Raw genomic sequence first — 27,857 nt, 5'->3', positions numbered from 1 at the left:
TTTAACAGTTTGATCAAAATCAAATTTATAGAAATTATAAATTTTATTAAAAAAATTAATGGAAGTATGTCACATTTTACAGATGAGAAATACTTCATTTCTTGACTGTTCAAAGAAAGACATCCAAAACACTAAGCAATTCAATTTATGATCAGTGTTTAATTTTTATTGAAGCAAAGCTTAACAGATGCATATTTTTGAAGCTTTTCTAGATTTTTCTAGATGGCGTTTTGTGCTGTTTTCTACACTTATTGTTCCTACGACAGGAAAACATCTAGTCCTTCAAGTAAAAATACTCTACTGTGCTGTATATTTGGCATGGCATGCCATCACCAGAGTGCTTTCGGGGATGGCAGGATGTTTTATAATGGCACGCCATCTGAGAGATCAGAGTGGGTGGAGCCATAGCTTGTAAGCGTGAGGTCTGTTGTGATTGGCTGACTGGGTTTCTTGGAGACCTGGTTAAAGAAATAGAAAATGTTTTTAATTAATCTACTCAAGAAATAGAAAATGGACATTTGTCAGTATTTATTGACTGCCATGTTGTTTTAAAACTGGAAGTCAATGACCCTCAATAGTCTAACATACACTTTAAAAATTCCGTAAATAAAATGGTTGGAGTTTGTTCTTCAAGAAAATACTATGGAAATGTTCTGCTATGAGATTAAAAAAAGGTAACTGCAACTTTATCTCACAATTCAGACTTTTTTTACATCTCGTAATTCCGGCTTTTCTGACTCACAATTCCGTGTCTACATCTCACGATTCCGTGGAGTTTACATCATGAAATTCCGGCTTTTCTGACTCACAATTCCGTGTCTACATCTCACGATTCCGTGGAGTTTACATCTCGTAATTCCGACTTTTCTGACTCACAATTCCGTGTCTACATCTCACGATTCCGTGGAGTTTACATCTCGTAATTCCGACTTTTCTGACTCACAATTCCGTGTCTACATCTCACGATTCCGTGGAGTTTACATCTCGTAATTCCGACTTTTCTGACTCACAATTCCGTGTCTACATCTCACGATTCCGTGGAGTTTACATCATGAAATTCCGGCTTTTCTGACTCACAATTCCGTGTCTACATCTCACGATTCCGTGGAGTTTACATCTCGTAATTCCGACTTTTCTGACTCACAATTCCGTGTCTGCATCTCACGATTCCGTGGAGTTTACATCTCGTAATTCCGACTTTTCTGACTCACAATTCCGTGTCTACATCTCACGATTCCGTGGAGTTTACATCTCGTAAATCCGACTTTTCTGACTCACAATTCCGTGTCTACATCTCACGATTCCGTGGAGTTTACATCTCGTAATTCCGACTTTTCTGACTCACAATTCCTTGTCTACATCTCACGATTCCGTGGAGTTTACATCTCGTAATTCCGACTTTTCTGACTCACAATTCCGTGTCTACATCTCACGATTCCGTGGAGTTTACATCTCGTAATTCCGACTTTTCTGACTCACAATTCCGTGTCTACATCTCACGATTCCGTGGAGTTTACATCATGAAATTCCGGCTTTTCTGACTCACAATTCCGTGTCTACATCTCACGATTCCGTGGAGTTTACATCATGAAATTCCGGCTTTTCTGACTCACAATTCCGTGTCTACATCTCACGATTCCGTGGAGTTTACATCTCGTAATTCCGACTTTTCTGACTCACAATTCCGTGTCTACATCTCACGATTCCGTGGAGTTTACATCTCGTAATTCCGACTTTTCTGACTCACAATTCCTTGTCTACATCTCACGATTCCGTGGAGTTTACATCTCGTAATTCCGACTTTTCTGACTCACAATTCCTTGTCTACATCTCACGATTCCGTGGAGTTTACATCTCGTAATTCCGACTTTTCTGACTCACAATTCCGTGTCTACATCTCACGATTCCGTGGAGTTTACATCTCGTAATTCCGACTTTTCTGACTCACAATTCCGTGTCTACATCTCACGATTCCGTGGAGTTTACATCTCGTAATTCCGACTTTTCTGACTCACAATTCCGTGTCTACATCTCACGATTCCGTGGAGTTTACATCTCGTAATTCCGACTTTTCTGACTCACAATTCCGTGTCTACATCTCACGATTCCGTGGAGTTTACATCTCGTAATTCCGACTTTTCTGACTCACAATTCCTTGTCTACATCTCACGATTCCGTGGAGTTTACATCTCGTAATTCCGACTTTTCTGACTCACAATTCCGTGTCTACATCTCACGATTCCGTGGAGTTTACATCTCGTAATTCCGACTTTTCTGACTCACAATTCCGTGTCTACATCTCACGATTCCGTGGAGTTTACATCTCGTAATTCCGACTTTTCTGACTCACAATTCCGTGTCTACATCTCACGATTCCGTGGAGTTTACATCTCGTAATTCCGACTTTTCTGACTCACAATTCCGTGTCTACATCTCACGATTCCGTGGAGTTTACATCATGAAATTCCGACTTTTCTGACTCACAATTCCTTGTCTACATCTCACGATTCCGTGGAGTTTACATCATGAAATTCCGACTTTTCTGACTCACAATTCCGTTTATACATCTCACAATTCTGTGTTTACATCTTATATTTCTTTTTCCTTCTTTTTTTTTTCCTTTTCAATTTAAATTGTGACTTTTATCTAAAAATTGAGCATTTTTCTCAGAATTGCGACACATAAACTCTAAAAAACAATTTTAAGATATAAACTTAGAATAAAAATCTGCCTCTTTGTTTTGTTTTTTATCTGTGATGGCAAAAAGATTCCACAAAATATTATTTTGATCTTTCTACTTCAAAATTTCACATTAATTAAATGTGTTACTTTACATTTATTTATTAATATGTTTTACAAGTAAATACTGTTTTAGTTAGTTTGTTAGTTTTTCACCTTAAAAATTTCACATTTAATTTGATGTTTTAGAAATGTGTGTAAACTGTTTTTTTGTGTGTGTGTGTGTAGGACTTTTACTCCGTTATCATTTCGAAATTGCTAGTGCAATTACATAGCAAGTAACACACAGAATTAAATGTGACAGTTTTAAAGTGAAAAACTGGAATATTATTTTTTTGTAAAACATACTCCAATAATGTTCATTTCCAACTCCAACATTTTTCAGTTATATTTTCTCCATCCTTTTTGACTTACATCATCAAACTTCTTTTCGCTGAAGACTTCATTCTTATCAATAAACGTCAGCATGATCCAGTCACAGATGATTGAGCACTAGAAAACAGAATGACACTCATATTAAGATTAAGCGATAAAACATTTGGACAAAATGAATACAAGCTGTACATGTCCGTAACTGCCTCCTTCCATCAGGGTTACGTCAGATCAAGCACTGTGAGTGAAACCTTAGAATCATTCCCATAATGCAATTTGTGAAGTGTTTATGTCTGCCATCAGAATCATTAAAAAATTATCCCACACTTAACCCAAAATAACCATGTTTTTCATATGCATTCAGCAAAAACGTACAATTCCTACAGACGTCATGGCCGTGACTGTGTTGATGATGGTTGGAATCAGACTGAACCGTCCAGCCTGAAAGAAAATGTAGAGATTCAATATAAGGCATATGTGTGGAGTCAACAAGTCACTAATGTACTTCCTGTAAGGTCTCACATGTCCATGAACAATGACATCCAGCCGGATCCCATAGGCTTTTATGAGTGTCCTGTACTCCACACCATTCTTATGGTAATATTTTGCAAACCTGAAATGTTCAGAAATTAATATTTTTAAATTAACAATTAACCTTTTTAAGTTTCCACCCTTTTCTTCCCATAAAAGTGGGTATGGCCATTTGTAAATTTTATGGGCTATTTTTAGCTGTACAAACAGTTTGTTTTTCTGCTTGATATAGTGATTTGCTGCATCTTACCAAATTATTTTAATGTATTATCTTAATTATGAAGACACTAGTTGTAGTGCAAACTGTTTTACCATTTACTGCACATTGTTATTCTTCTTGTTATATCGGCTAATGAACCAGAAGTCTCACCCATAAACTTACTTAAGCTGGACAGAAAAAGGTGGGTAACTGCTTGTGGAAATTCATGAAACATTAGATTGTAACCTAGAGCTCCTACCTGTAGTAATATCCTGAGCTGGACAGGTTTTTTTTCATGTCCAGTCTTCTGAATGAATATGTCGGAATGCACTCTGATGGATCCACATCAAAATCACACTTCCAGTTAATGAACACGCCAATTATCCCACCCTAAACGTAATAAAATGTTAAACAGTTAAAAGTGCATACATTTGGAGAAAGAATGTACATTAAATTGGTTGTTTGACATTAAGCCGTTTACGTGCCGTTCTGCAAAGTTGGCTGAATTTCTCTCGGGCCTGTGTTGCGATGAAGCCCAGGCTGAACACTGGACAATACGGGTTGGTTTCTGGGTGATAGTGGCACCGTGACAATTTCTTTGGCTTGTTTGGTTTGATGTTGCCTCTGTAGTCAAAACCATAAGCAATTTTACTATTAAGATAAACTTGGACTCCACTTGGCCGGGATTTGATCTGACCAATCATAACCAAAAATCTGCCATTTTGTCCGACTAACAAATCAGACAGGAGAGTAGGTTTACTTCGGTGGACTTAAACTTGAAAAATTGTGTGCATTGACATCTTTCTGCGGTTGAAATAAAAAAAATCTTCTGATGTTCATTCAGGTTTATTTAGTGGTTTAAAGGGATAGCTCACCCAAAAATGTAAATGTGATGTTTATCTACTTACCCCCAGGGCATCCAAGATGTAGGTGACTTTGTTTCCTCAGCAGAACACAAAGATTTTTAACGAAAGCCGGTGCAGTCTGTCAGCCAAATAATTGACGTGGATGGGCACCAGACCTTTAAAAGTAAACAAAAACATGCACAGACAAATCCAAATTACACCCTGCGACTCGTGACGATAAATTGATGTCCTAAGACACGAAACGATCATTTTTTTGCGAGAAACTGAACAGCATTTATATCATTTTTTACCTTTGATTCACAGCCACGTCCATCTGTCCTGAGCACGAGCTTGTCATCCGGCTCGTTATACGTGTATGCGCTCTGGCGTAGAATACGCAAACACAGTAATCGGTGAAAAGTCCCGGATGAGTTTGTGCAAATGTAATCTCTTAGCTTTAAATCGGTTTAAACAATCAGGATACGCGCAAGTAATTACCATTTTGAATAGTGTTGTATTCATGCGACAGATCGCTTCCGGCGTTTGCGTATTCTACGCCAAAGTGCGTTCACATTTCACAAGCCGGATGCTAAACTCGTGCTCAGAACAGATTATTTAAATAATTTTCAGTTTCTCGTAAAAAAAAAAAAAAACGATCGTTTCGTGTCTTAGGGCATCAGTGTATCGTCACGAGCTGCAGGGTGTAATTTGGATTTGTCTGTGCATGTTTTTGTTTACTTTTAAAGGTCTGGTGCCCATCCACTCACATTATATGGCTGACAGACTGCACCGGTTTTCGTTTGTGTTCTGCTGAGGAAACAAAGTCACCTACATCTTGGATGCCCTGGGGGTAAGCAGGTAAACATAAAATTTTCATTTTTGGGTGAATTATCCCTTTAAGGAAATAAGAAAAGACAATCTGATCATGTGTCGATTGATCTAATAAGGCAATACGGTGATCTGTCATGACACTTTAAAGAGCCACAAAATGGTATTTATTGTTTGAATTTCTTTGAAGAAATGACCTTTTAAACCTGAGACCTTGTTTGATACCAAACATAACCTGCTTTCTGTCTGTCGGCCTGTTTGTCCTTTGCTCCACCCAGTGAAAAATACATTGTGGAGCTTAGATGAAACTGACATTGCGCTGACAGACAAGACATAGCAGGTTATTTTAAGTATAAAACAAAGTCTCAGCTTTCATTTTTTTTAAGAAATTCAAAGAATAAATACTGTTTTGTTGCTCTTTTGTGTGAAAGATCACTGTGGCGCCTCAGTTCAAGCATGAATCTCTTATTCTTTACTAGATACAGCATGAAATAAATATGAATGAACGTCGGGCTTCTCGTCTTAACCACAGAAAGACATCTATAGAGGGTTTGCAGTTATGTCATGGTCATCAGTTACCCGGAGACATGGCCATATTGGATTTTCTGCTAATTTCTGCTGTCTAAACCACTGAAAAAAAGCCGCTAAATCATTATAGAGAATGACTAACGGTGCGTTCACACTGGCACATAGCGAGCGGGGCGAAGCGAGCGTTTTCAATTCGTTCATATGGAAGTTGCGCGTAAACGGTTGCGTGGTGCATTTTGGGATTGGAAGCGTTGCGGAGATTGCGTTGAGAGCAGCTGAGAGCGTCAAAAGGTTGGGCATTCCTCAACTTTATGCAAATCTCAAGCGCAAAACGCCGGCGACAACCAATTGGTGTGAGAAGTTGGCAAGGAAAGACTATGACGCTTGTTTCCAAAACTGGTGGATTACTGAGCTGAAATCACATATTATTGAAAAAATCACTCAAAAGTAAATGTACTTTGCATGTTTTCATTATATGCTACATTTTAGTTTTCGAACCGCCGTTAAACAAGACAAATAAAACGCAAACAGGGTGTGAATATTGTTTTTCCATAGGCGTGCTCTGCCCTAAATTTGACACACCCCAAAGCAGTGGCGTTGTAGCGTTGCCAGCGGCACTGAGCGCAAATTTGACCCTGTAGTGTGAACGCACCGTTAGGGGCCGTTCACATGTCGTGCCTAAAAATGCGTGGAAAAAGCTAGGCGCTCCGCTTTCTTCCTTGTCAACAAAGCGCTTGGGCGCTTGCGCTCCGGAAACGTCTGCCGTTTCTAACGGTGCGTTCACACTACAGCGTCAAATTTGCGCTCAGTGCCGCTGGCAACGCCACAACGCCACTGCTTTGGGGAGTGTCTAATTTAGGGCTGAGCACACCTCTGAAAAACAATGTTCACACCCTATTTAAGTTCCATTATCTTCTTTTAACGGCGGTTCGCAAACGAAACTGTAGCGTATAATAACAACATGCAAAGTACATTTACTTTTGCGTGTCTTTTTCAATAATATGTGATTTCAGCTCAGTAATCCACCAGTTTCGGAAACATGCGTCATAATCTTGCCTTTCCTACTTTTCACAGCGATTGGTTGTCGCCCGGCGTTTTGCGCTCGAGATTTGCATAAAGTTGAGGAATGCCCAACCTTTTGACGCTCTCGGCTGCTCTCAACGCTTTCTCCGCGCCGCTTCCAATCCCAAAATGCACCACGTGACCGTTTACGCGCAACTTCCATGTGAATGAATTGAAAACGCTCGCTTCGCCCCACTCGCTACGTGCCAGTGTGAACGCACCGTCAAAGCAACCATCAGCTGCGCTCTAGCTCCAAGCTGCGGAGCGCTTGCTGCATTCTGAAAAGTTGAGATGTTTTTATCTCGATGCGGCGCGGAAGCGCCTGGAAAAAACGATTGCGTCGCACCGCGTTGCTTCCATTATGCGTGCGCAAGTCGCTCGTCTACATTTAAAATAACGAATTTGAGCGCGCAAAAGACGCTACATGTGAACGGCCCCTCAGTATGCAGGAAAGTGCACAATAGTTTGACAGACTAAAGCTAATAGGTGGTAAAGATTTGAGCAGTATTAATTAAGATATTAGTGTAATATTTCACCTTACTGACCGGAAATAATAAAAACAAACATGAATGTGATCAAGATTCTTCCTCTGGAAATACTGGTTCAGTTTGGCCAACCACAAACGCCTTTTGATTCTCAGACATTTTTTCCACTCTTCTCCTTGATGTGTTATAACTTTGTGGCAGTCGATATTACTCCAAATGTTTTTCCTGGTTTGACCAATTAGTACAGCCCAAAACATGACAGCAATAATCAGCAAAATATGTCAGTTTCGTTTGGTTCAGTGGCATTGTTTACATTCGCCAATATTCCAGACAGATGACAAGAATTGAAAACTCCATACAAGTTCAAGGCCAACGATGTTAATCTAAGGTTACTGGTTTGTTGGTCAGATAAAAATGTCAGATTTAGCATTACAATTGGTCAGATCGCCTGTCAATCAAACCTTCTGTGAACCTTTATTTTTATTTATTTTTTTATTCAGCAAGACTGCATTATACTGATTAAACATGACAGTAACGACATTTATAATGTACTGAAACTCATCAACGTACCTCAAAACTTTAAACTTTGGGAAATGGATGGCATTCTTTATGAACACTGTAAAATTAATAGCTTGTTCCAAAGCTGGCTCCCTGTGGGGACAAGAAAGACATTTTAGTGCATTTCTCTGTTTGATTTTTTTGACGGATCAATCAATAAAAGCACAATACCTGACAACAGCATATTCCTCAATGGGACACCAGGTTTTGATCTCACAGGTCTTGAATGTGTAGTTGTAATACTGGATACATCGTCCTGTTCTTTGACCTGCTCAAAAACAAGCTTACATAAACAAACTATTCTTACACTTGTTATAATGATTTAATTTTATATATATATATATTTATTTATACAGTGGACCGTTAAGTCTGAGGGGAACAATAAAATTCTTTTTTAATTAATTCTATTTTTAGTTTATTTATTTAGCTTTAGATGTAAATTAGTTTAGTTAAAAAAAATAGATTTAAAATTTTAAAAAAGACCAAATAAATAATAAATAAATATATACACTACCAGTCAAAAGTTTTTGAATACAAATTTTGATGTTTAAGCTTCTTCTGCTAACCAGGCCTGCGTTCATTTGATCCAACACACGGCAGAAACAGTAATATTTTGAAATTTTTTACTATTTAAAATAACTGTTTAAATAAAATAAAACAAAAATTAAAATGTAATTTATTCCTGTAATTAAGCATCATTACTGCAGTCACATGATCCTTTAGAATTTATCCCAATATTCTCATTTATTTTTATTATGTTTAAAACAGCTGAGTAGAATTTTTTCAGGTTTCTTTGAATAGAAAGTTCAGAAGAACAGCATTTATCTGAAATAGAAATATTCTGTAACATTATAAATGTCTTTTTTTATATTTTTTGAATACTTGAAAAAAAAGAATAATAATAATAATAAATTGGTATTTTAATATTAAACTAGTGGTCACAGACATTTGGACCCCACTGTATGTATGCATTTATTTTTTTATGCATTGTAAAAGTACACCCACCATGACCATCAAAGTCAGTTTTCCCTTGAGTGCAGTCCGAATCTTTTGTGCAGTTTGCATTGGTCACACTGTAATGCTGAAAAAGCAGAGAAGAAAAAATGTTCTACAAAATGCTGTTTGACCAATCATTTCAACCAAAATGTGAGTACTTTGCATTTATATGCCGTTGTATATGTGTTTTGCACTCACCTCAGCACACGTGCCCTGCGTCTGATCGTACGTCACTTCTTTTCTAAGAATTGTACTGATCACGTCACCACCCTGGTGTGTTACAAACAATTAATTATAATGACCAAGCAAGACTATATATGTGACCCTGGACCACAAAACTAGTCTTAAGTCGCTGGGGTATATTTGTAGCAATAGCCAAAAATACATTGCATGGGTCAAAATTTTTGATTTTTCTTTTATGCCAAAAATCATTAAGAAATTAAGTAAAGTTCATGTTCCGTGAGGTTTTTTTGTAAAATTGCCACTGTAAACATATCAAAATGTAATTTTTGATTTGTAATATGCATTGTTAAGAACTTTAAAGGTGATTTTCTCAGTCTTTTGGATTTTTTTGCATCCTCAGATTTCTGATTTCAAATAGATGTATCTCAGTCAAATATTGTCCTATCTATAGATAGATTATTTATTGAGCTTTCATATGATGTATAAATCTCAGTTTTGTCAAATTTAACCTTATGACTGGTTTTGTGGTCCAGGGTCACATATTATGAACTAGCAAGGAAAATTTGATTCAATCACTTTACGTTGTCTGAAGTAATAAAGGATATCTGATCTGCCCTGGAAAGGTTTTTTTTAAATAAAGTAAAATGAGGATGATGTAATTGAATGATTATACAGTTTCTTGTATTTCTGGTTTCTCACCTCAGATGGTCTGACGTATTCTGTTGTGTCCTGAACGCTGTCTCCCAGCATGGCCACACCTCTCATCTCAGTGTACACCGAGCTCTCTGGACGCGTCTCCGTCTCCTGATACGCTTTCTGACTGATAAATACATGCCTGCACACATCAAACATCACATCTGTTATCTGCACATATGGGAAACTTAAGTATAATAGAGGAAATTCTGTATATTGTGAAAAAAAAACATCAGAACAAACACTTAAAGATATGAAAGAAAATATGAAAAACTGTAAATTCACAGCAAAATTGTTAAAGGTGTCTACATCATACATTGCTAAAGTTGACGTTTTATGGTTATATTTGACATTTCATCTAGGTTATGTTAAGATACATACATTTCTATATCACTGATTTGCATCTTTCTTGAAGCTGCACTCCACAACAAATTGACAAAAAACTCTACTCCTTGAGTTCTTTGTATGCAAAATCATTACTTTTTTATTTATAGCACTATTAATCACCCAGAGACCATGAAATGACTTAAGTTTTAAATTTCAGTGTTTTCCATGAACACTGATGATACACATAATCATCACTAATTCAAAGTATTAGTTTTGTGATTGATCAAAGCAAGTTTTAGAGCAAAAATAAGAACATACAGACAATGGAAAGCAGATTCTTACCAAATGAAATATGTGATTACCAGGAACTGCACGGCTCTGTATATGACTCCTAGTTTTTTGTCCTTCACCACCATTACTTTTGGAGTCTCATAATCCCAGAAACCCAGGAAAAAGTCTTTGAGGAACTCCAGACAACCCATTTTTATGAAAATTCCTTGTATGTTCTTGCAAAATGAACGTCCTAATCTTCACCACTGGACTGATGCTGTATAGTAACACCCACTTGTGTACTACAGCATCTCTCTCTCTCTCTCTCTCTCTCTCTCTCTCTCTCTCTCTCTCTCTCTCTCTCTCTCTCTCTCTCTCTCTCTCTCTCTCTCTCTCTCTCTCTCTCTCTCTCTCTCTCTCTCTCTCTGTCTCTCCTGAAATGGAACCCTCGTTTACTTTTTTCTATGGTACTTTATCATATTGTTTATGGTGTGAGTTAGTGAGTTATAGATAGTATTGCCCATTTCATATTTATAGCAGTAAATGATGTACTGTCTATACTGCAAAGCAATCATGCCTATTTATAAATGAAATATATTTGATGGATAGATAGATAGATAGATAGATATAGATAGATAGATATAGATAGATAGATAGATAGATAGATGATGGATAGATGGATGTGTGTATAGTAGACATAGACTTACATAGCCATATTGTATGGGTCAAAATTATTGATTTTTTTATGCCAAAAATCATTAGGATATTAAGTAAAAAATCTTTTTGTAAATTTCCTACTGTAAATATAATTATTTTTTGATTAGTAATATGCATTGCTAAGAACTTCATTTGGACAACTTTAAAAACTTTAAAACGATTTACTTAGTATTTTGATATATATTTATTTATTCAGCTTTCATATGATGTATAAATCTCAATTTAAAAAAATAGACCCTTATGACTTGTTTTGTGATCCATGGTCATATATACATATAATAAAATAACATTACAAGTTACATAAGCCCACATTTGACCACATATATATTTTGTGCTATAATATTACCTTTGATGCATCTATGTATCTTACATAATAAATACATATACTAAGTATTTGTTTTACAACATAAACATATTATATACAGTATAATATTACCAGTGTTTGGCTAGTTACTCAAAGAACGTAATATATTACTCATTACGAGTTTAAATTGTTACACTGTAGAAAAGATTTCACCTGTTTCAGCTTAAAAACTTAAGTTTAGCAGCTGCCTTAAAATGTTAAGTTAAATCAACTTAAGTCTTCAAACTCACAAGTTAAATCAACTCATTTTTATTGTAATAAGTTAAAATGACTTGGAGTTTTAAGCTGATTTAACTTAAAAACTAATGACACTTTACTTACTTTCTGGCAACCGTAATTAGTTACACTACTACCCTGCTGAAAAAATAAGAGCATATGCTGTTAGGTAGGTTTTGATGCTGGTTTGAGCTGGTCCTTTGCTGGTTTACCAGCTTAAACCAGCATCAAAACATACCTAACTAGCATATGCTGTTTTTTTTCACCAGGGTAGTTACATTACTTTTTCTTCACGCCCCACAGAAGTTGTAACTGTTTATCTTCCACGTAAAATTCTTCTAGAATGTTATAACAACATATTTCTGCCGCATCATTTGACCAAAATCCACATTGGATTGCAGTCAGAAGTTATTACAAACAATCAATAGTGATTAATAGTGACATTCAAGTAGAAGTGTTGTATTATTCTCATTAATTGTCATGTGTAGCTTAAGTGTAATTTCTTCTTTACCGATATGCAATTATATTTCAATTTTGTATTTTGTCAAATCACATAAGTTTGTAAGAAACTGTTTAATTTTCCGAAAATACTTTTATTATTATTATTATTATTATAGTAATAAAATGTACCACATGTTGATGAGAAGGATGTGGGTGGGATGTAATACCAGAGTAAAGTAAAGCTACAATTTACACAACAGTGTTCAGATTAGTAATTAGTCTTATTAGTAATTAGTTACACTACTAGTTACTGCAAAATGTAATACTATTACAGTATGTAGACGTGTTCGCGTTCATGGCTTTTTATGCAGGCATTCTATCGTGCGCCCCAGTTCTAGGGTCCTACTGGCTTGGCTGACTGACGTCACGCAAAACACGTGTGTTCGGAAGGCGCACGTTAGTACTGGATCTGCTCTAAGCTCCATTTGCTTTTATATTGCGATAGTTTTTATTTTAGCTTTTTTCGAGTGAAAAAAACAAACTCCGCTGTGATGGGCGGATTACAGAAGAAGAAGGTAAGACCGATTTAGAGCATTACTGTCGGTAAACAAAACATGATGTGTTGATGAGCGCTGGGCCCTGCAGACATGTTACTCTATACATTTAACAGTGTTTTTATGACATTATAGATGACTGTAGTATAATTTTCTAACTTTAATATCCATTGCAGCTGTTTTTAGCTTTACTTGACAGTTTAAGAGGGATCTAATAGTGGTTTAAAAGAATAAAGCATTTTAAGATTTTACTCCGCATGAAATATATGTCTTGTTTCGGCATATTTCCGCATGTCAGATTGCTAACTTGTCATTTCTTCTCGTGTAACGTTAGTATGAGAGGGGATCAGCCACTAACTACATCAGCAGGAATAAAGCCCGCAAGAAGCTGAGTCTGAGTCTGGCTGATTTCAGGTTGGTTAATAAAACAGCATTTCATCTCTGTCCTGCTGTCTTTGTCATTTTACGTTCCTCATACTTTATATAGTAGTAAAGTTCATACAGAATGTCATATGGCATATGTAGTGTCATGTATATATTAAATGCTATATATTCAGGTGTATGCTAAAAAATTTGAAATATTTCAAGCCTTTATTGGTTTCAATTTTGATGATTATAGATTAAAGACGAAAAAAAAACAAATCCAGTATTTCACAAAATTAGAATATTTCATGTGACCAATAAAAAAAAAACACATGTTGGCCTTCTGAATAGTGTCGTAATGTACTGTATTGTGTCCTCAGTACTTTGCTGGGCTTCCTTTTGCACTAATTCCAGCATCAAGGTGGCGTGGCATGGAGATTGGCATTTGATATTGGCCTTCAGCTCGTCTGCATTTCGGGGTCTCTGTTCCCTCATCTTCCTTTAGACCAGTCATTCTCAACTCCAGTCCTCGGGGCCCACTGCTCTGCACATTTTGTGTGTTTCTGAATCTGACACACTCAGTTAAGTTCATGGATCTTTCTCCTAACGAGCTGATTATCTGAATCAGGTGTGTTAAATGAAGGAGACATACAAAATGTGCAGAGCAGTGGGCCTCGAGGACTGGAGTTGAGAATCACTGCTTTAATACCCCATAGATTTTCAATGGGGTTTAAGTCAGGCGAGTTTGCCGGCCAATCAATTATTCCATGGCTATTAAACCAGGTACTGGTAGTTTTGGCTTTGTGGGCAGGTGCCAAATCCTGCTGGAAAATAAAATCATCATCTCCAAGAAGCTTGTCGGCAGCAGGAAGCATGAAGAGCTCAAAAATTTCCTGGTAGACAGCTGCGTTGACTGAGGACTTGATAAAAGACAATGGACCCACAGCAGCAGATGTCATGGATCCCCAAACCATCAGTGACTGTGGAAACTTCACACTGGACTTTAAGCAGCTTGACTTTTGTGCCTCTCCGGTCTTCCTCCAGGCTCTGGGACCTTGATTTCCAAATGAAATGCAAAATTTGCTTTCATCTGAAAACAGGACTTGGGACCACAAGGCAACAGACCAGTACTTTTTCTCCTTAGCGCAGCACAGACGCTTCAGACATTATTTTTGGTGGCTTGATGCATAATCAAGCTTTTTGAAGATGATGATTTTATTTTCCAGCAGGATTTGGCTCCTGCTCACAAAGCCAAAACTACCAGTACCTGGTTTAATAGCCATGAAATAACTGTACTTGATTGGCCGGCAAACTCGCCTGACTTAAACCCCATTGAAAATCTATGGGGTATTGTCAAAAGGAAGATGAGGGAACAGAGACCCCGAAATGCAGACGAGCTGAAGGCCAATATCAAAGCAACTTGGGCTACCAGAACACCTCAGCTGTGTCAAAGTCTGATCGCCTCCATGCCACGCCGCCTTGATGCTGGAATTAGTGCCAAAAGGAGGCCCAACAAAGTACTGAGGACATAATACAGTACATTAAGACACTTTTCAGAAGGCCAACATGTGTTTAAGGTCCTTTTTTTATTGGTCTCATGAAATATTCTAATTTGGTGAAATATTGTTTTTTTTTTTTTAATCTTTAATCCATAATCATTAAAATTGAAACAAATAAAGGCTTGACATTTCACTTTGTGTGTAGTGAACTAATATACCATACAAGTTTCACTATTTGAAAAAAATTATTGAAATAAATGGACTTTCCCTCGATATTCTGATTTGGCACATACCTGTATGTTACTGGTTTTTAAAGGCTTTTAAACTAGTTTTTGCTTAATGACAGATTAGTTTGTGCAACGATACCTTTATAGTTTGAATTAAAATGGGACATTTGACATATTTAAAAGTTATGTCTAAAAGATAAAAAGTATATTTACTTTGCTATCTTCTCAACTATGTACGATAATGCAGTTGATTGCATTTTATAACTTGTTATTAGAATATCATCCCTGCTGTTTTTTTTTTTTGTGAACCCCCAGTTGCAAACCTCAGATGTTTGTACTGTAATTTGCTTTGTGTTTAATATTTAAGAATTTAATAGAAATAGAAAGAATTTATTGTAAATTAACACATGCTTGACATTTTGTAGGCGGTTATGCATATTGAAAGGAATCTATCCTCATGAGCCCAAACACAAAAAGAAGGTCAACAGGGGTTCAACAGCCCCTAAAACCTTCTATCTGCTGAAAGACATCCGCTTCCTCTTGCATGAGCCCATCGTTGGAAAGTTCAGAGAGTACAAGGTGAGAACTGTGCTTTTTAGTAAAGCTACATGCTTCTGTGTGATTTTTGTAGTTGCAAAGGTAACATTTCTAATTTAATAAATATTTTATTTAATATATACTTTGTTACATGAATTAGCAATCTAATTAATAAAAAAGTGTGATTAAATTAAGAACCTGCTTTTTATTTCAGAAATTAGTGAGAAGCTGAGTTGCCTTTTATGTTTTTATTTCATTTATTTATTCTTTAATAATGGGTGAAATAATTCATTTTTCAGTGACAACTGGTCATGAAATTGTATGATATTGTTTTTATTCAAAAAATATATTTAGCTGGGTTTTTTTTATATATATTTGCATGAAACCGTGCAAGTGTCACTACAGTCACACTTGTTTTGGTGGCTTATTGCAAGTCAGGGATCACATAATATTTTACACATGACAGTCTATAAGCTAACTATACATTTCTTGGTTATAGATTTTTGTGCGGAAACTGCGTAAAGCATATGCCAAGGCTGAGTGGGGTGGAGTGGAGAGACTGAGAGAGAACAGGCCTGTGTACAAATTGGACCACATCATCAAGGAGAGGTGAGCATAAACGCAGTGCTATGTGTAGACTGCAGGGGGCGCACTATAACTCTTTGGCCCAACATCAACAACATACTGTGAATGACTTTTCTGTGTCCAGACAGTGTTATGTGATAAGCACCTATTTGTGTCCAAACATTGTTGTGAGTACGGGCAGAGTCTCAGTCCCTGTCCACAAAGAGATCAGTTATGAGAATCCAAAAAGTCACAAGAATATCAAGAATATGATACTTTAATTATCTTGGCTCAACTGACTGTCGTATAGACTGTCTGTGTCTTCATCCATCCAATCTGCCCTGTTTACTGTTGCATCAGCAGGTTTTGTGTTTAGGGATTTGAATTTGGGATGTAAGGCCCCCCCCCCCCCCCCCCAAGCAGAATGTTTACAACTTTTCAAAAGTTTCATGATTTAGACGCACGTTTCTTATGCTTACCAAGCTGTATTTGTATGTTTTTTTATTTTAATCAGAGAAACAGTAAAACAGTAATATTCAGAAAAAAATATTACACTTTAAAAAAAATCTATTGGAATGCATTGTGAAAAGTTATTAATTCTTGTGCTGCAAAGCAGAATTTTCAGCATCAATACTCTAGTCTTTAGTGTCACATGACCTATACTTTTTTCCACTCTTTGATAAATAGACATTTTAACAGAACAACATTAAAGTAGAAATCTAATATAACATTATAAATATTTTATTGTCATTGCTGAATGCAAATATTAAATGCTGGGTGGCTGTAAAAGATATTTACACAATACTTGACACTGATTGGACATGTATTTTCACTTGGCTTGGCAAGTGCAGGGAAATCTCCAAAACTGTTAGTTAAACCTATGTGACCCTGGAACACAAAACCAGTCATAAGGGTCAGTTTTTTGTTTTTTTTTTTAAATTGAGATTTTTTGCATCATATGAAAGCTGAATAAATAAGCCTTTTATTGATTTTTGGTTTGTTAGGATAGGACAATATTTGGCCGAGATAAAACTATTGGAATATCTGGAATCTGAGGGTGCCAAAAAAATCTAAATATTGAGAAAATCACCTTTGAAGTTGTTCAAATGAAGTTCTTTGCAATGCATATTACTAATAAAAAATTAAGTTTTGATATATTTACAGTAGAAAATATATAAAATATCTTTATGGAACATGATCTTTACTTTATATCCTAATAATTTATGGCATGAAAAAAAAAGATCATTTTGACCCATACAGTGTATTTTTGGCTATTGCTACAAATATACCCTTGCTACTTAAGACTAGTTTTGTGGTCCAGGGTCACATATGTTAAATCACCTATATCTAGCACCAAACTTGGTGCTAAATTGTGAAATTTGGTTCAGTTGCCACATTGAATACCTTGCTTTCTTCCTCTGTTTTCTATGTCTTGTGTGCTATTTCTAAATCAAGTTTGTTTTTCCAGGTATCCCACATTCATCGATGCTCTCAGAGATATAGATGATTCCCTCTCTATGTGTTTCCTGTTTTCTACGTTTGCGCGCACAGGAAAATGCCACGTCCAGACAATTCAGCTGTGCCGGAGACTCAGCGTCGAGTGGATGAACTACATTATCGCCTCGCGCTCCCTGAGAAAGGTAAAAATGAATTTAAATGATTCATGATTTGTTTAACTGTTCGTTACAGTTATGTATTTACAACCCCTTCTGTGACTCTTAATGATATTTTTTTGTTTCTTCAGGTTTTTCTTTCCATTAAGGGCATTTACTACCAGGCTGACGTCCTGGGACAAACCATCACATGGATCATACCATATCAGTTTGCACACGATGTGAGTCTATATGTATCTTTTGTAAACTTAAAACTTGCTCAGTTAACAGATATATATTTATTTATGACATTTACTAAAGTATCACACTTGAAAAGCACTAGGGAAGCAGGTTTGTTAGTATATTGGATTTGTGCATTTGGTCTTAAAGTGACAGCTGCCTAGTAAACCTGCTGCTGCCTGTGTCATTATTGTTAGAGGGGTTAATTCCCTCAAAAATTACAATTAATTAATGTCATTACCTACTCACGACCTTTGTTCAATCTTGGAATGCAAATTAAGATATTTATAGATGAAATCCAAGAGCTATTTAACCCTGCATAGACAGCAATGCAGCTGACACAATCAAGACCCAGAAAGTAGTAAGGATATGGTTGTAATAGTAATGGTTCACCTCCCTGGCCCTGCTTCCCTTAGCACCCTACAGATGTGGACTACAGAGTTATGGCCACATTTACAGATGTCTACACAACGCTGCTTGGATTTGTTAATTTCCGCCTTTACCAGACTCTCAACCTTGTCTACCCGCCCAAGGTATTACACACAGAATGACTTTTTATTTCTCGGTAGTAGAATTCTTATTCATTCCAATTGGAAATTAATAATTTTTTTTCTGGTTTGTGTTAGCTTGATGGGCAAGGAGAGTTCAGCCTCAAATCAGAGGGTGATGAAGATTATGCTCTGGAATCAGAAAGCTATTCTGAGGTACTGACTAATTCATTATCTCTTTTCATGTCAACATTAAATTGTGCCAAATATTACAGTGTGTTTATAGACATGCATCTTCACATCCTCTTCCAGAAACTGTCAGCGTTAAGTGCCAGTCTGGCCCGTACGGTTCCTACAGTGGAGGAGGAGGAGGCAGAGCTGGACCATTTTCCTGCTGATGGGGTGAGCGAGAGAAAGTTGTCTATATTGTGAACATCTACAGTGACTAATATTGACCTCTGTTTAATACAAAGTATAGCATATTTGGTAACATTCTGTTAAAACCAGTATAAAAAATAACCAGTGATGGACAGGGTAATATAATTTATAATAATATGATTTCCACAATCTGGAAAAAGCGGAATCCAGTCATTAAAATGGAATTTACTTTACATCATATACAAACAGAAATTTAAAGGTCTTCACAAGGTTATTATAGTTTAGCATTTTATTAATTAGTTTTATTTTAATATTGTTTTAAAATTTGCTATAAAATTCAGTTTACTTATTTTATAAGTTTCATTAATAAATTTGTTAGTTTATGTTAGTTTGTGAACACAATTCTGTTTTGTTTTTATATAGTTTAGTTTCAGTTTGGCAGAGTAATTACCGTGTTGCACTACGTCTCTTTTTTTCTTTTGAAACGCAATGATTACGAAAACAATTTATTTTTGATTATTATTTTATTTCAGTAATTTTTTCAATAACTGTTATTAGTTTCATTTTGTTTTATTTTTTTTCCATTTATTTTGACATTTTTTATTTTATTTCAGGTTACGAAAATGTTTTATTAGTCAGTCGTTTTCGTAATCATTACGTTCTTACCTCGAGGTAGACAGTGTGGTGGTTTAGAAAAAAATAGTGTTCGTCTTAGTTTTAGCTTACAAAAATTACCTTGCTTTGCAGCAACCATCATATTTACCAGGAGAAAATATTTTCCAAAACAAATTTTAAAACTATTTCTGGAGAAAAAAAATACATAAAATAAATAATTTTATTAAAACGATTAATTATTAATGTTTGGGATTATTTAAGTTGAATGAAACCATTAAAATGGAATCCAGAAAATTTATGGAAAACACAGAATTTGGTAAAAATACTGAATTTGTGGGCCCTTAATTTAGTTTTTGTTCAATTTTAAATAAATTGCTGTTAAATGTAAAAGTTTAATTTCAATTAATTAGACATGCTTTTTGTTTAACATTTTTTAATTTAACAATTATAACAATTATCATTTATAATTTAACAATTATAAATATAAAAATAATAATGACTTATATAATAACTTATAATATTTTAATAATTAAAAGATAATGCAATTAATAATTTAAAAACATAATTAAATTGTTTAAATAGCCGTAGTAGTAGTAGTAGTAGTAATAATAATAATTAATAATATTAATTGTATCACCATGTCTATATAACCACAGTTATAACATTATTAATAATTTATTGTTAATTGTATACTCTTGTCAAAATAACTACAATAATAACAACAATAACTGTTATTTGGAGATTATTGGATTTAATAAGTAATTATAATAAAATATAATTATTAGAATGTATAATAATAATAATATTGTTATTATTATTAATATTTATTTATTTATTTATTCTTAATTATTGTTGTTGTTAATGCCATGGTTATTTTGTTATAATACAAAAAATAATCATATAATCTATTGTCATTACCCTTGTTATTTATTTTACCATGTCCCATTGTAAGTATGCCTTGAATTCTTGAAAATACTGTAGTATATAAACATAGTAATTAATTGGTACCATAGTATTGTGTATATAAATTTCATAGAACAGTGGTATTACAATCACTGGACCACAGTACAGTTTTGTAGGTCTATATGTAAAAACAGTGGGTTTAATTTAAGGTGTTTTAATTTAATAACTAAACTAATAAAAAAAGTTTATTTATAGAGCACCTTTCATAAAATACAGTTGACGGGTGGTTAACGGGTCAGAATATAAAAACATTTAGCACTTTTTTGGTAGCCAAAGTCAAAGCTGTCAGATTCCACTCGACTTGCTAAAGCACTCATGCCATCTGTAATTAATGCAACTATGTGAGTCCGCAATAATTTTTCCACACTTCAAGTTCACTAAAAGAAAGTGTCACAAGACACTTGTTATTTAGTCACACATCACAAGGCGCGAGTCAGTGAAGCATTTAACCCACGTTTGATTAATTGTTGTTTTGGTCGGACCTCACATCCTCATGTTTCTTGTTCACTGAGGGAGACTGTTACTATGGTTACATGCTGAAGGTGTTAAAAAAACATTCTGATGAAACCAGCGTGACTGCAGTCAACCTTTGTCCTCATTATTTAATGGCGTTTTTATAGGGCTTTATTTATTGATGCTCTTTCAATTGCAGGAAGACCTGGAGAAAATGGAGGCGAGAGAGAGGATCGAGCTGGAGCAAAACAAACAAAAGAAGCTCTTCGAAGGCCTCAAGTTTTTCCTAAACAGAGAAGTTCCCAGGGAATCGCTGGCTTTTGTCATCAGGTGAAGTAGTGTGACCTACCAGCTCATTTTATAAGACACATGGCACTTTCCTTCAATAGGGTACAAAGTGGTTTGCTGTTCCTTTTTTTTAAAGAAGCGAAGACACAAAGCCATTTTTTCAAGTAATTAACATAATTATAATTAACTTATTAAGATCAACAAATATGCATTTGTCCCATCTCAGCTCCATACAACAAAAAAATCATGCAATAATGTCAGTCATTTTGACTTGACTTTATATCCAGTCCACTGTAGAATTATTTTTAATTAAGAAATTACATGTTTAGTTCTCAAGTCAATTTTCTTTAAATTATTGAGAATAGTTTTAGATATATGGGTCAAAGACATTACAATGTCAACATCAAAAGAAATTTAGGAAAGGTTTTTTTTGTCCATAGAAAGTACATTAAAAGTAAGTAAAGTGTCTACTTTTAAGGTTTCAAATAAGTTTTTGGAGAATAAAATGTCAAAATTTTATTGCAATAATGTTCGAGTATCATGCAGTGTAACACAATATTTATGTAAAATTTCAAACATCATGCTTACTCTGACTTGTTAAAACTATGTTAAAATATAGAAAAGAATAAGGGAGCATATTAAATTGTATTGTGTTTTAAATGAGTAAAAAAATTCTTACTGACAAATGGGCAAAACCTAGGATAGTGGCAAATTTTCAAAATGTAGAATTGCAACTAATTAGTATTTGGGGTGAAAGTAATTTGTCTTTTAATATGTCATGAATAGATTTTTGTTGCCTGACTAGACTGTTGCACTGAATGACATTTTAGTGGGTGTCTTATGTAAATTAGGGAAAATGTATGATATTTATTTTTTGCTCAGAAAAAAAAAAATTCAATTTCAAATTCAAAGTTAAGACGAAAACTTCTTAATATTTTTCTGGAAAAACAACAATTTAAAGCAGTATTACACTTATTGTTTTTATGCTTAAATCATTTTTTGTCTTGTACCCATATGTTCTTTTCCATTCTTTTTAGTTGTGAAAATTGATTTCTATTGGTTTAATTTTTATTGTTGGAAAAATACAAAAATGAAACGAGTTTAAAAGTTTTAAAATTGAAAAACTTATATAAAAGAAATATAAACGAAACAGTTCCTAATATTTAATCTAACAGTATTTTAACCCCCTCGTTTATCTCCCTATTTGCTGAAGGTTTTATTTTGTGGTGGTAAATTTTAATTACATTTCTAGTAATTAAATTTTTTTTTTTTAATATGTCTTTATAGTTCATTTAGTTTATTTTAGTACTTCAATATAAAATGTTTTTATATTTATTTCAGATCATGTTTATTTTATTTAAAGTATTTTATGAGTTTATGAATTAGTTTTGTTTTGAGTTTATGAACAGTTTCATGTTTAGTAACCCCAGTACATGTAACTTCAGTTCATAGTTTGTTGTATTTAGAGTTTTACTGGACTGTAGACCAGAAGTTGGAAACGTCTTATTTTGTATGTATGCAAATTGTAAAATATCCAAGGTACACATTCCTAGTAATTGTGCAGTTAATTCTCGCATTGTATTATTTAGAAAGTTTGGGAATATTTGTCATCTCCCCAAATTTGTCACTCCCTCAACAGTAATACATCATTTAATAAGAAGGGTGATATTGACCTATTAAGATTTTGCTTACATCTTCCTTGTAAATATATTTTCTTCTATTTTCTTTTTAGTTTTCAGAGGTAAATCAATAATAATTACAATTTTAACAGTATTTCAAGACTGATTTATAAGATTTGTTGTATTATGAATTCAATTTTTCTTGGTAAAAGGCTAAATCATTCTGATCATTCTGATTTCAAACTTAAAGATTCATTAGTTTGAATATACATTGAACCAAACACCATCATAACATCTTAGTTGATAATTCAGTATACTTTATTTTTGACGAAACATCCCATGTTTCAGTGACTGGTAGTGACAGTGAAGTTTTGGTAGTGATCACATTACTGAATTTTAACCCACATACTAAAAATACTAAATATTTCCATACCTGTACAAAAATTTACAAAAAAAAAATGTTTGTTTTCCCTAAATAAAGGATTATGCGTTCCCTTTTGTCTCTACCGAAACAATGATGACATGTTTTGGTCGTGACAATTTTAGATACTTGTGAACCTTGCTCAAAGATCCTAATCAGCACATGGTTATCTAGCACAGTTCTGAACAGTTGAACACATTAAAAAAAACTAAATGTTATGGAATAACATGCAAAAAAAAGTGTTTAATTATAGAAAAAATGGTGTTCGGTACAAACTGATTTTTCATACTTTTGAACACATTTACTTCAAAATTATGGGATCTATCTACTCATAATGTAGCTATAAGATTGTTTTTCCTGATCATAATTGTAGGGGTGTAGTTAAAATCAGTATCAGTCAATGGACTGAAACATACACTGTTTCGGTAGTGACGTGAAAATGCAGGACATATTTTTGTACGTAAAGTATCAATTTACAAAGAAAATGTAACTTTTTTTTTTTCTTCACTTCACTTTAAAAAACAAAACAAAAAGATATTCTTAAAAACAACAATGGATTTAAAATGCAAAAACTATTTCAATATATTTTCAATATAAGTTGAAACTTACTTGGGGTTCAGGACAGCCACCTCCCAATTGCAAGTACCAACGAAATGATGATTTTATATATATTAAGCTTACTGATATTTAAAATATTATTGTGGGTTTCAATAGATAATAGAAGGATCGTAGTAAACCTCTAAGAATTGATTTCTTAAATGCTTTTTAAATGTGTTTTTTTGTTCAATTGGTTTTTGCATTCTATAGAATGGCCCGTATAAGTTTGTGTCTTATGTTACGCAGGTGTCTCGGTGGACAGGTGTCCTGGGATAAATCACTGTGCATTGGTGGCACTTTTGATGAAACTGACGAAACAATCACACATCACATTGTGGACAGACCCTCTGTCGACAAACAGTACATCAACAGGTCCGAAATCAACTCCTACTGATTGTGGACAGTCTATACTTTACATTTTCTGTAATTAATGCATATTCTTGTACTTGAAGAATGCATTTCTTAACCTTGCAGGTACTACATCCAGCCCCAGTGGGTGTATGACTGTGTAAATGGTAAGATGCTGTTACCTGTAGAGGAATATTTCCTGGGAGTAACACTGCCGCCTCATCTGTCACCATTCGTGGAGGAGAGTGAGGGAGATTACGTGCCACCTGAGAAACTCAAACTCATGGCCCTGCAGAAAGGAGAGAAGCCACGTGAGGGTTTTTGCCTTTTGTTTTTTTAAGTCATATCATAATGTGGGAATTTTGACCAGTGAGTGATTGTTGACTTTACAAACAAACTCTTCACAGAAACCCAAGAAGATGAGGAGGAGGAGGAAGATGAGGAGGAGGAAGAGGATGAGGATGATGAAGAGGAAGATGATCAAAGTGAGGAAGAAGATGAGGCTGAAGATGAAGAGAATTTAGCTCAAATGGAGGCAAAGAGAGCTCAGGGAAAGGTAAGAGTTTTAAGTTTGCCCAACTATTTTTTTTTTTTTTTTTTTGAGTAACAACTGATATATATATATATATATATATATATATATATATATATATATATATATATATATATATATATATATATATATATATTATGTAAGTAGTCTGTTATAATGATCTCATTGATTTACATTACAAACAAAATTTCATCTTTCTGGTCCTAAATTTCAGAAACTGCTGCACCAGATTTCATATTTTTGTTCAGTATTAAAAAAAAATTGGTGTTTTTTCCCCATGATGCATTAATTGTGAGCTTCATACACTACCAGTCATAAGTTTTTTAACAGTAAGATTATTGCTGTTTTTAAAGTCTTTTCTGCTCACCAGCCTGCATTTATTTGATCCAAAGTACAACAAAAACAGTACAAATTTTGAAATATTTGTACTATTTAAAATATCTGTTTTCTATTTGAATATTTTAAAATGTAATTTATTCCTGTGATCAAAGCTAAATTTTCAGCATTATTACCCCGGTTACATGTCCTTCAGAAATCATTCTAATATTCTAATTTGCAGCTAAAAAAAAACATTATTTAATTTTTTATTATTTATTATGCTTTAAATTGATCAAAAGTGATCATAAAGACGTTTGTAATGTTACCAAAGATTTCTATTTTAGATAAATGCTGTTCTTCTGAACTTTCTATTCATCAAAGAAACCTGAAAAAAAAAATCTACTCATCTGTTTTCAACAATAATAAAAATAGTTTTTTCTTAAGGATCATGTGACTGGAGTTATGATGCTAAAAAATTAGCTTTAAAGTCACAGGAATTAATTACATCTTAAAATATATTCAAAGAGAAAAGTTATTTTATATTTAAAAAATATTTCAAAATTGTACGGTTTTTGCTGTGTTTTGGAAATAAATACAGGCTTGGTGAGCAGAAGAGACTTATTTTTAAAACTTGACTGATAGTGTGTTCTCACTGTATCATGTTATATGAGCCTGATGTGTCAAATATGATGCTAAAACAAAAAACAAACATGATAACTTTTTAGATTTTTCTTAAAGCTGTAGTCTACAATGTTGAAAATCAGTCGAGAAAGCCTGAATTTTTAAAAAACTCATCCCGCCCCTCCACACGCACACCCCTCCCCTCTGTGCTACCTGATCCCTCCCACCGGGAAACGACCTGAACAACGTCACTAAGTCAAGCAGGAGTAAACATGGAACAGAGATGTACCATGTGCGATGTCGGATTGCTTAGTCGCTTCAATCTAATGACCTCGCTAATGACACATCATATGTAAAGTTAACTTTCGACACTTGAACGTAGTTGCTTCATCAACAATGCAATGTCACCATTGTCCTAACAAAATAGCTCAGAGGCACACGTTTGAGTTCACGCACATGCAAGATTAGCAACACATGCAATGTTCTATCTATCGGCTCGAACAGAAAACCGCTGACGTTAGGCATACTGAAATAGTCAAGCACTTCAAGAAATATAATTACTTTGACCCGCGATAGGCGATGCTGAACGGCTAACATTCCAATGCAGACCGGTAGCATGATCATGTTGTCAGACTGATAAAAAGCTATTTATGTAATACACCACACCATAAAAGTATAAATAAATGCTTAAGTTACCTGCTAAACAAAAAGTCAGCCATGTCAGCGTCGGTTTTAAGTCCAAGGTTTCTCTGAAGCTTCCACCAACGGGCAATGGTGGACCCTATATTGATTCGGCTTTGAGTCCGGCGTTTTTCACTTTTTTTTTTTTTTTTTTAATCTCTGCTCTTTCCTCAATTTACTTTCTCTTTCTTCCAACCTTGACGTTTGGGGCGAGCAGGGGCCGCTTGCTGCTGTCTGTTTGTTGGTTTTTCTCCATTGCTGAGTTGATGCTGCCTAATTTCGCGCAAAATTTCATGTCGCAGGAGGGGGCGGGGTGGAGACGCGAGTGGAGCAGGGGATTGGATGAGAGCAGTTAACCAATGTAAGCTGTCCGGCCGGACAGCTTACATTGGTCAATTTCTCTGCGGGTGTACACCCAATAGAGTGAATGGATTTTTTTCATTCTTTTTTCTCTTTATATTATTAGGATTGTACTGTAGAACCATAACCAGCATCTAAACGAGGTTATTAATAATGAACAATCTTTGAAATTGTAGACCATAGCTTTAATATCTTGTTAAAGGGTTTAATAAACGGTTGTCTTTAGACAAAAAAATTACATTATGGTCTAAATATGGTCTTTTTTTGGTAGTAGAATATTTTTAAGTTGTGGCTGCACCTCCAGTGAAACATTTCGTGAAGGGATATGTAAAATAAAAACAAAATATAAAAATTAATCTTGTGCTGGTTTACCCTCAGAACCTGTCAGTAAAGGTGACCGCTGGTAAAGTCAAACCAGAGAACCGCATGCGAGCCGAACAAGAGGAGAAAGCCGAGGAGAAGAGACTGGCTATTATGATGATGAAGAAGAGAGAGAAATACCTCTATGACAAGATCATGTTTGGCAAGAAGAGACACACCAGAGAGGTAAGCCTGCTTAGAAATAGATGTGTCAAGTACCATTTTACAATAAATCATATGCTTTCTTTTTTTAAATAAAAAAAATAACGTCTTATAAAAGCACACTCTTATAACCAGATTAATGATTCAGAATAATGCTTCATTTTAATTCTTAGTTATTGTTTTTTAATTTTATGTAGTGAGATACGAGTCTTTATACTGTTGTGTAAATGTGCGCTTTGGTTAATGGTTAAATGAGTAAACGTTGTGCTAATTCACAACTAGCGCAATGGCTGCCAAAGCCCTTTAAAAGGTGCTTGACCTACATTTGGCTCATTATTTAAGCTCCAGTGACCTTCATTGTGAATTCATCATGAATCTAATACACACCTTTCAACAGGCTAACAAACTAGCAGCTAAGAGGAAAGCTCACGATGACGCCAGCAAAGCAGACAAGAAGAAGAAGAAAAAGTGCTGATTTTTGTGTTAAAAAGTGCTGCTTGTGCTTTTTCTCTCTGTCGAGAGACTCATTTCAACTCATTGCATCATTTAATGGGAACTGTATATGATTCACTGAGCTCTGTCATTTAAGTTTGCCCAAACTGGTTTTCAGTGATACCTTTCTCCATTTCTTATCTGTCTCTGCTTATCAGTTTTGACTTTAACGCCTTTCAAATAAACAAAAGAGAATGATCTCTAATGAAA

General features: G+C 34.7%; 2 protein-coding genes across 2 annotated transcripts; one reads left to right on the top strand and one right to left on the bottom strand.

Annotated features, from left to right (window-relative positions):
• Positions 1-216: 216 nt before the first annotated feature.
• p2rx2 (purinergic receptor P2X, ligand-gated ion channel, 2) lies at positions 217-10,828 on the bottom strand. The gene is made up of 12 exons (XM_073839749.1): positions 10,689-10,828; positions 10,026-10,161; positions 9,342-9,413; positions 9,153-9,228; positions 8,319-8,415; positions 8,160-8,240; positions 4,327-4,465; positions 4,101-4,231; positions 3,634-3,724; positions 3,487-3,552; positions 3,154-3,231; positions 217-458 (listed from the first exon to the last, which is right to left on the bottom strand). The coding sequence occupies exons 1-12, from the start codon at positions 10,826-10,828 to the stop codon at positions 363-365; spliced, it is 1,203 nt and encodes a 400-aa protein (XP_073695850.1). The 3' UTR covers positions 217-362.
• Positions 10,829-12,790: 1,962 nt separating this feature from the next.
• Positions 12,791-27,857, top strand: pes (pescadillo). Its single transcript, XM_073840674.1, has 15 exons — positions 12,791-12,929; positions 13,243-13,322; positions 15,423-15,576; positions 16,034-16,143; positions 17,567-17,738; positions 17,843-17,932; positions 18,347-18,463; positions 18,557-18,634; positions 18,731-18,820; positions 21,027-21,157; positions 23,999-24,124; positions 24,227-24,411; positions 24,508-24,656; positions 27,012-27,179; positions 27,553-27,857. The coding sequence occupies exons 1-15, from the start codon at positions 12,906-12,908 to the stop codon at positions 27,628-27,630; spliced, it is 1,752 nt and encodes a 583-aa protein (XP_073696775.1). The 5' UTR covers positions 12,791-12,905; the 3' UTR covers positions 27,631-27,857.

Source organism: Garra rufa, chromosome 5, assembly GCF_049309525.1.
Source record: "Garra rufa chromosome 5, GarRuf1.0, whole genome shotgun sequence".
NCBI classification, from domain to species: domain Eukaryota; kingdom Metazoa; phylum Chordata; class Actinopteri; order Cypriniformes; family Cyprinidae; genus Garra; species Garra rufa.
This window is presented reverse-complemented; position numbering and strand designations above follow the sequence as displayed.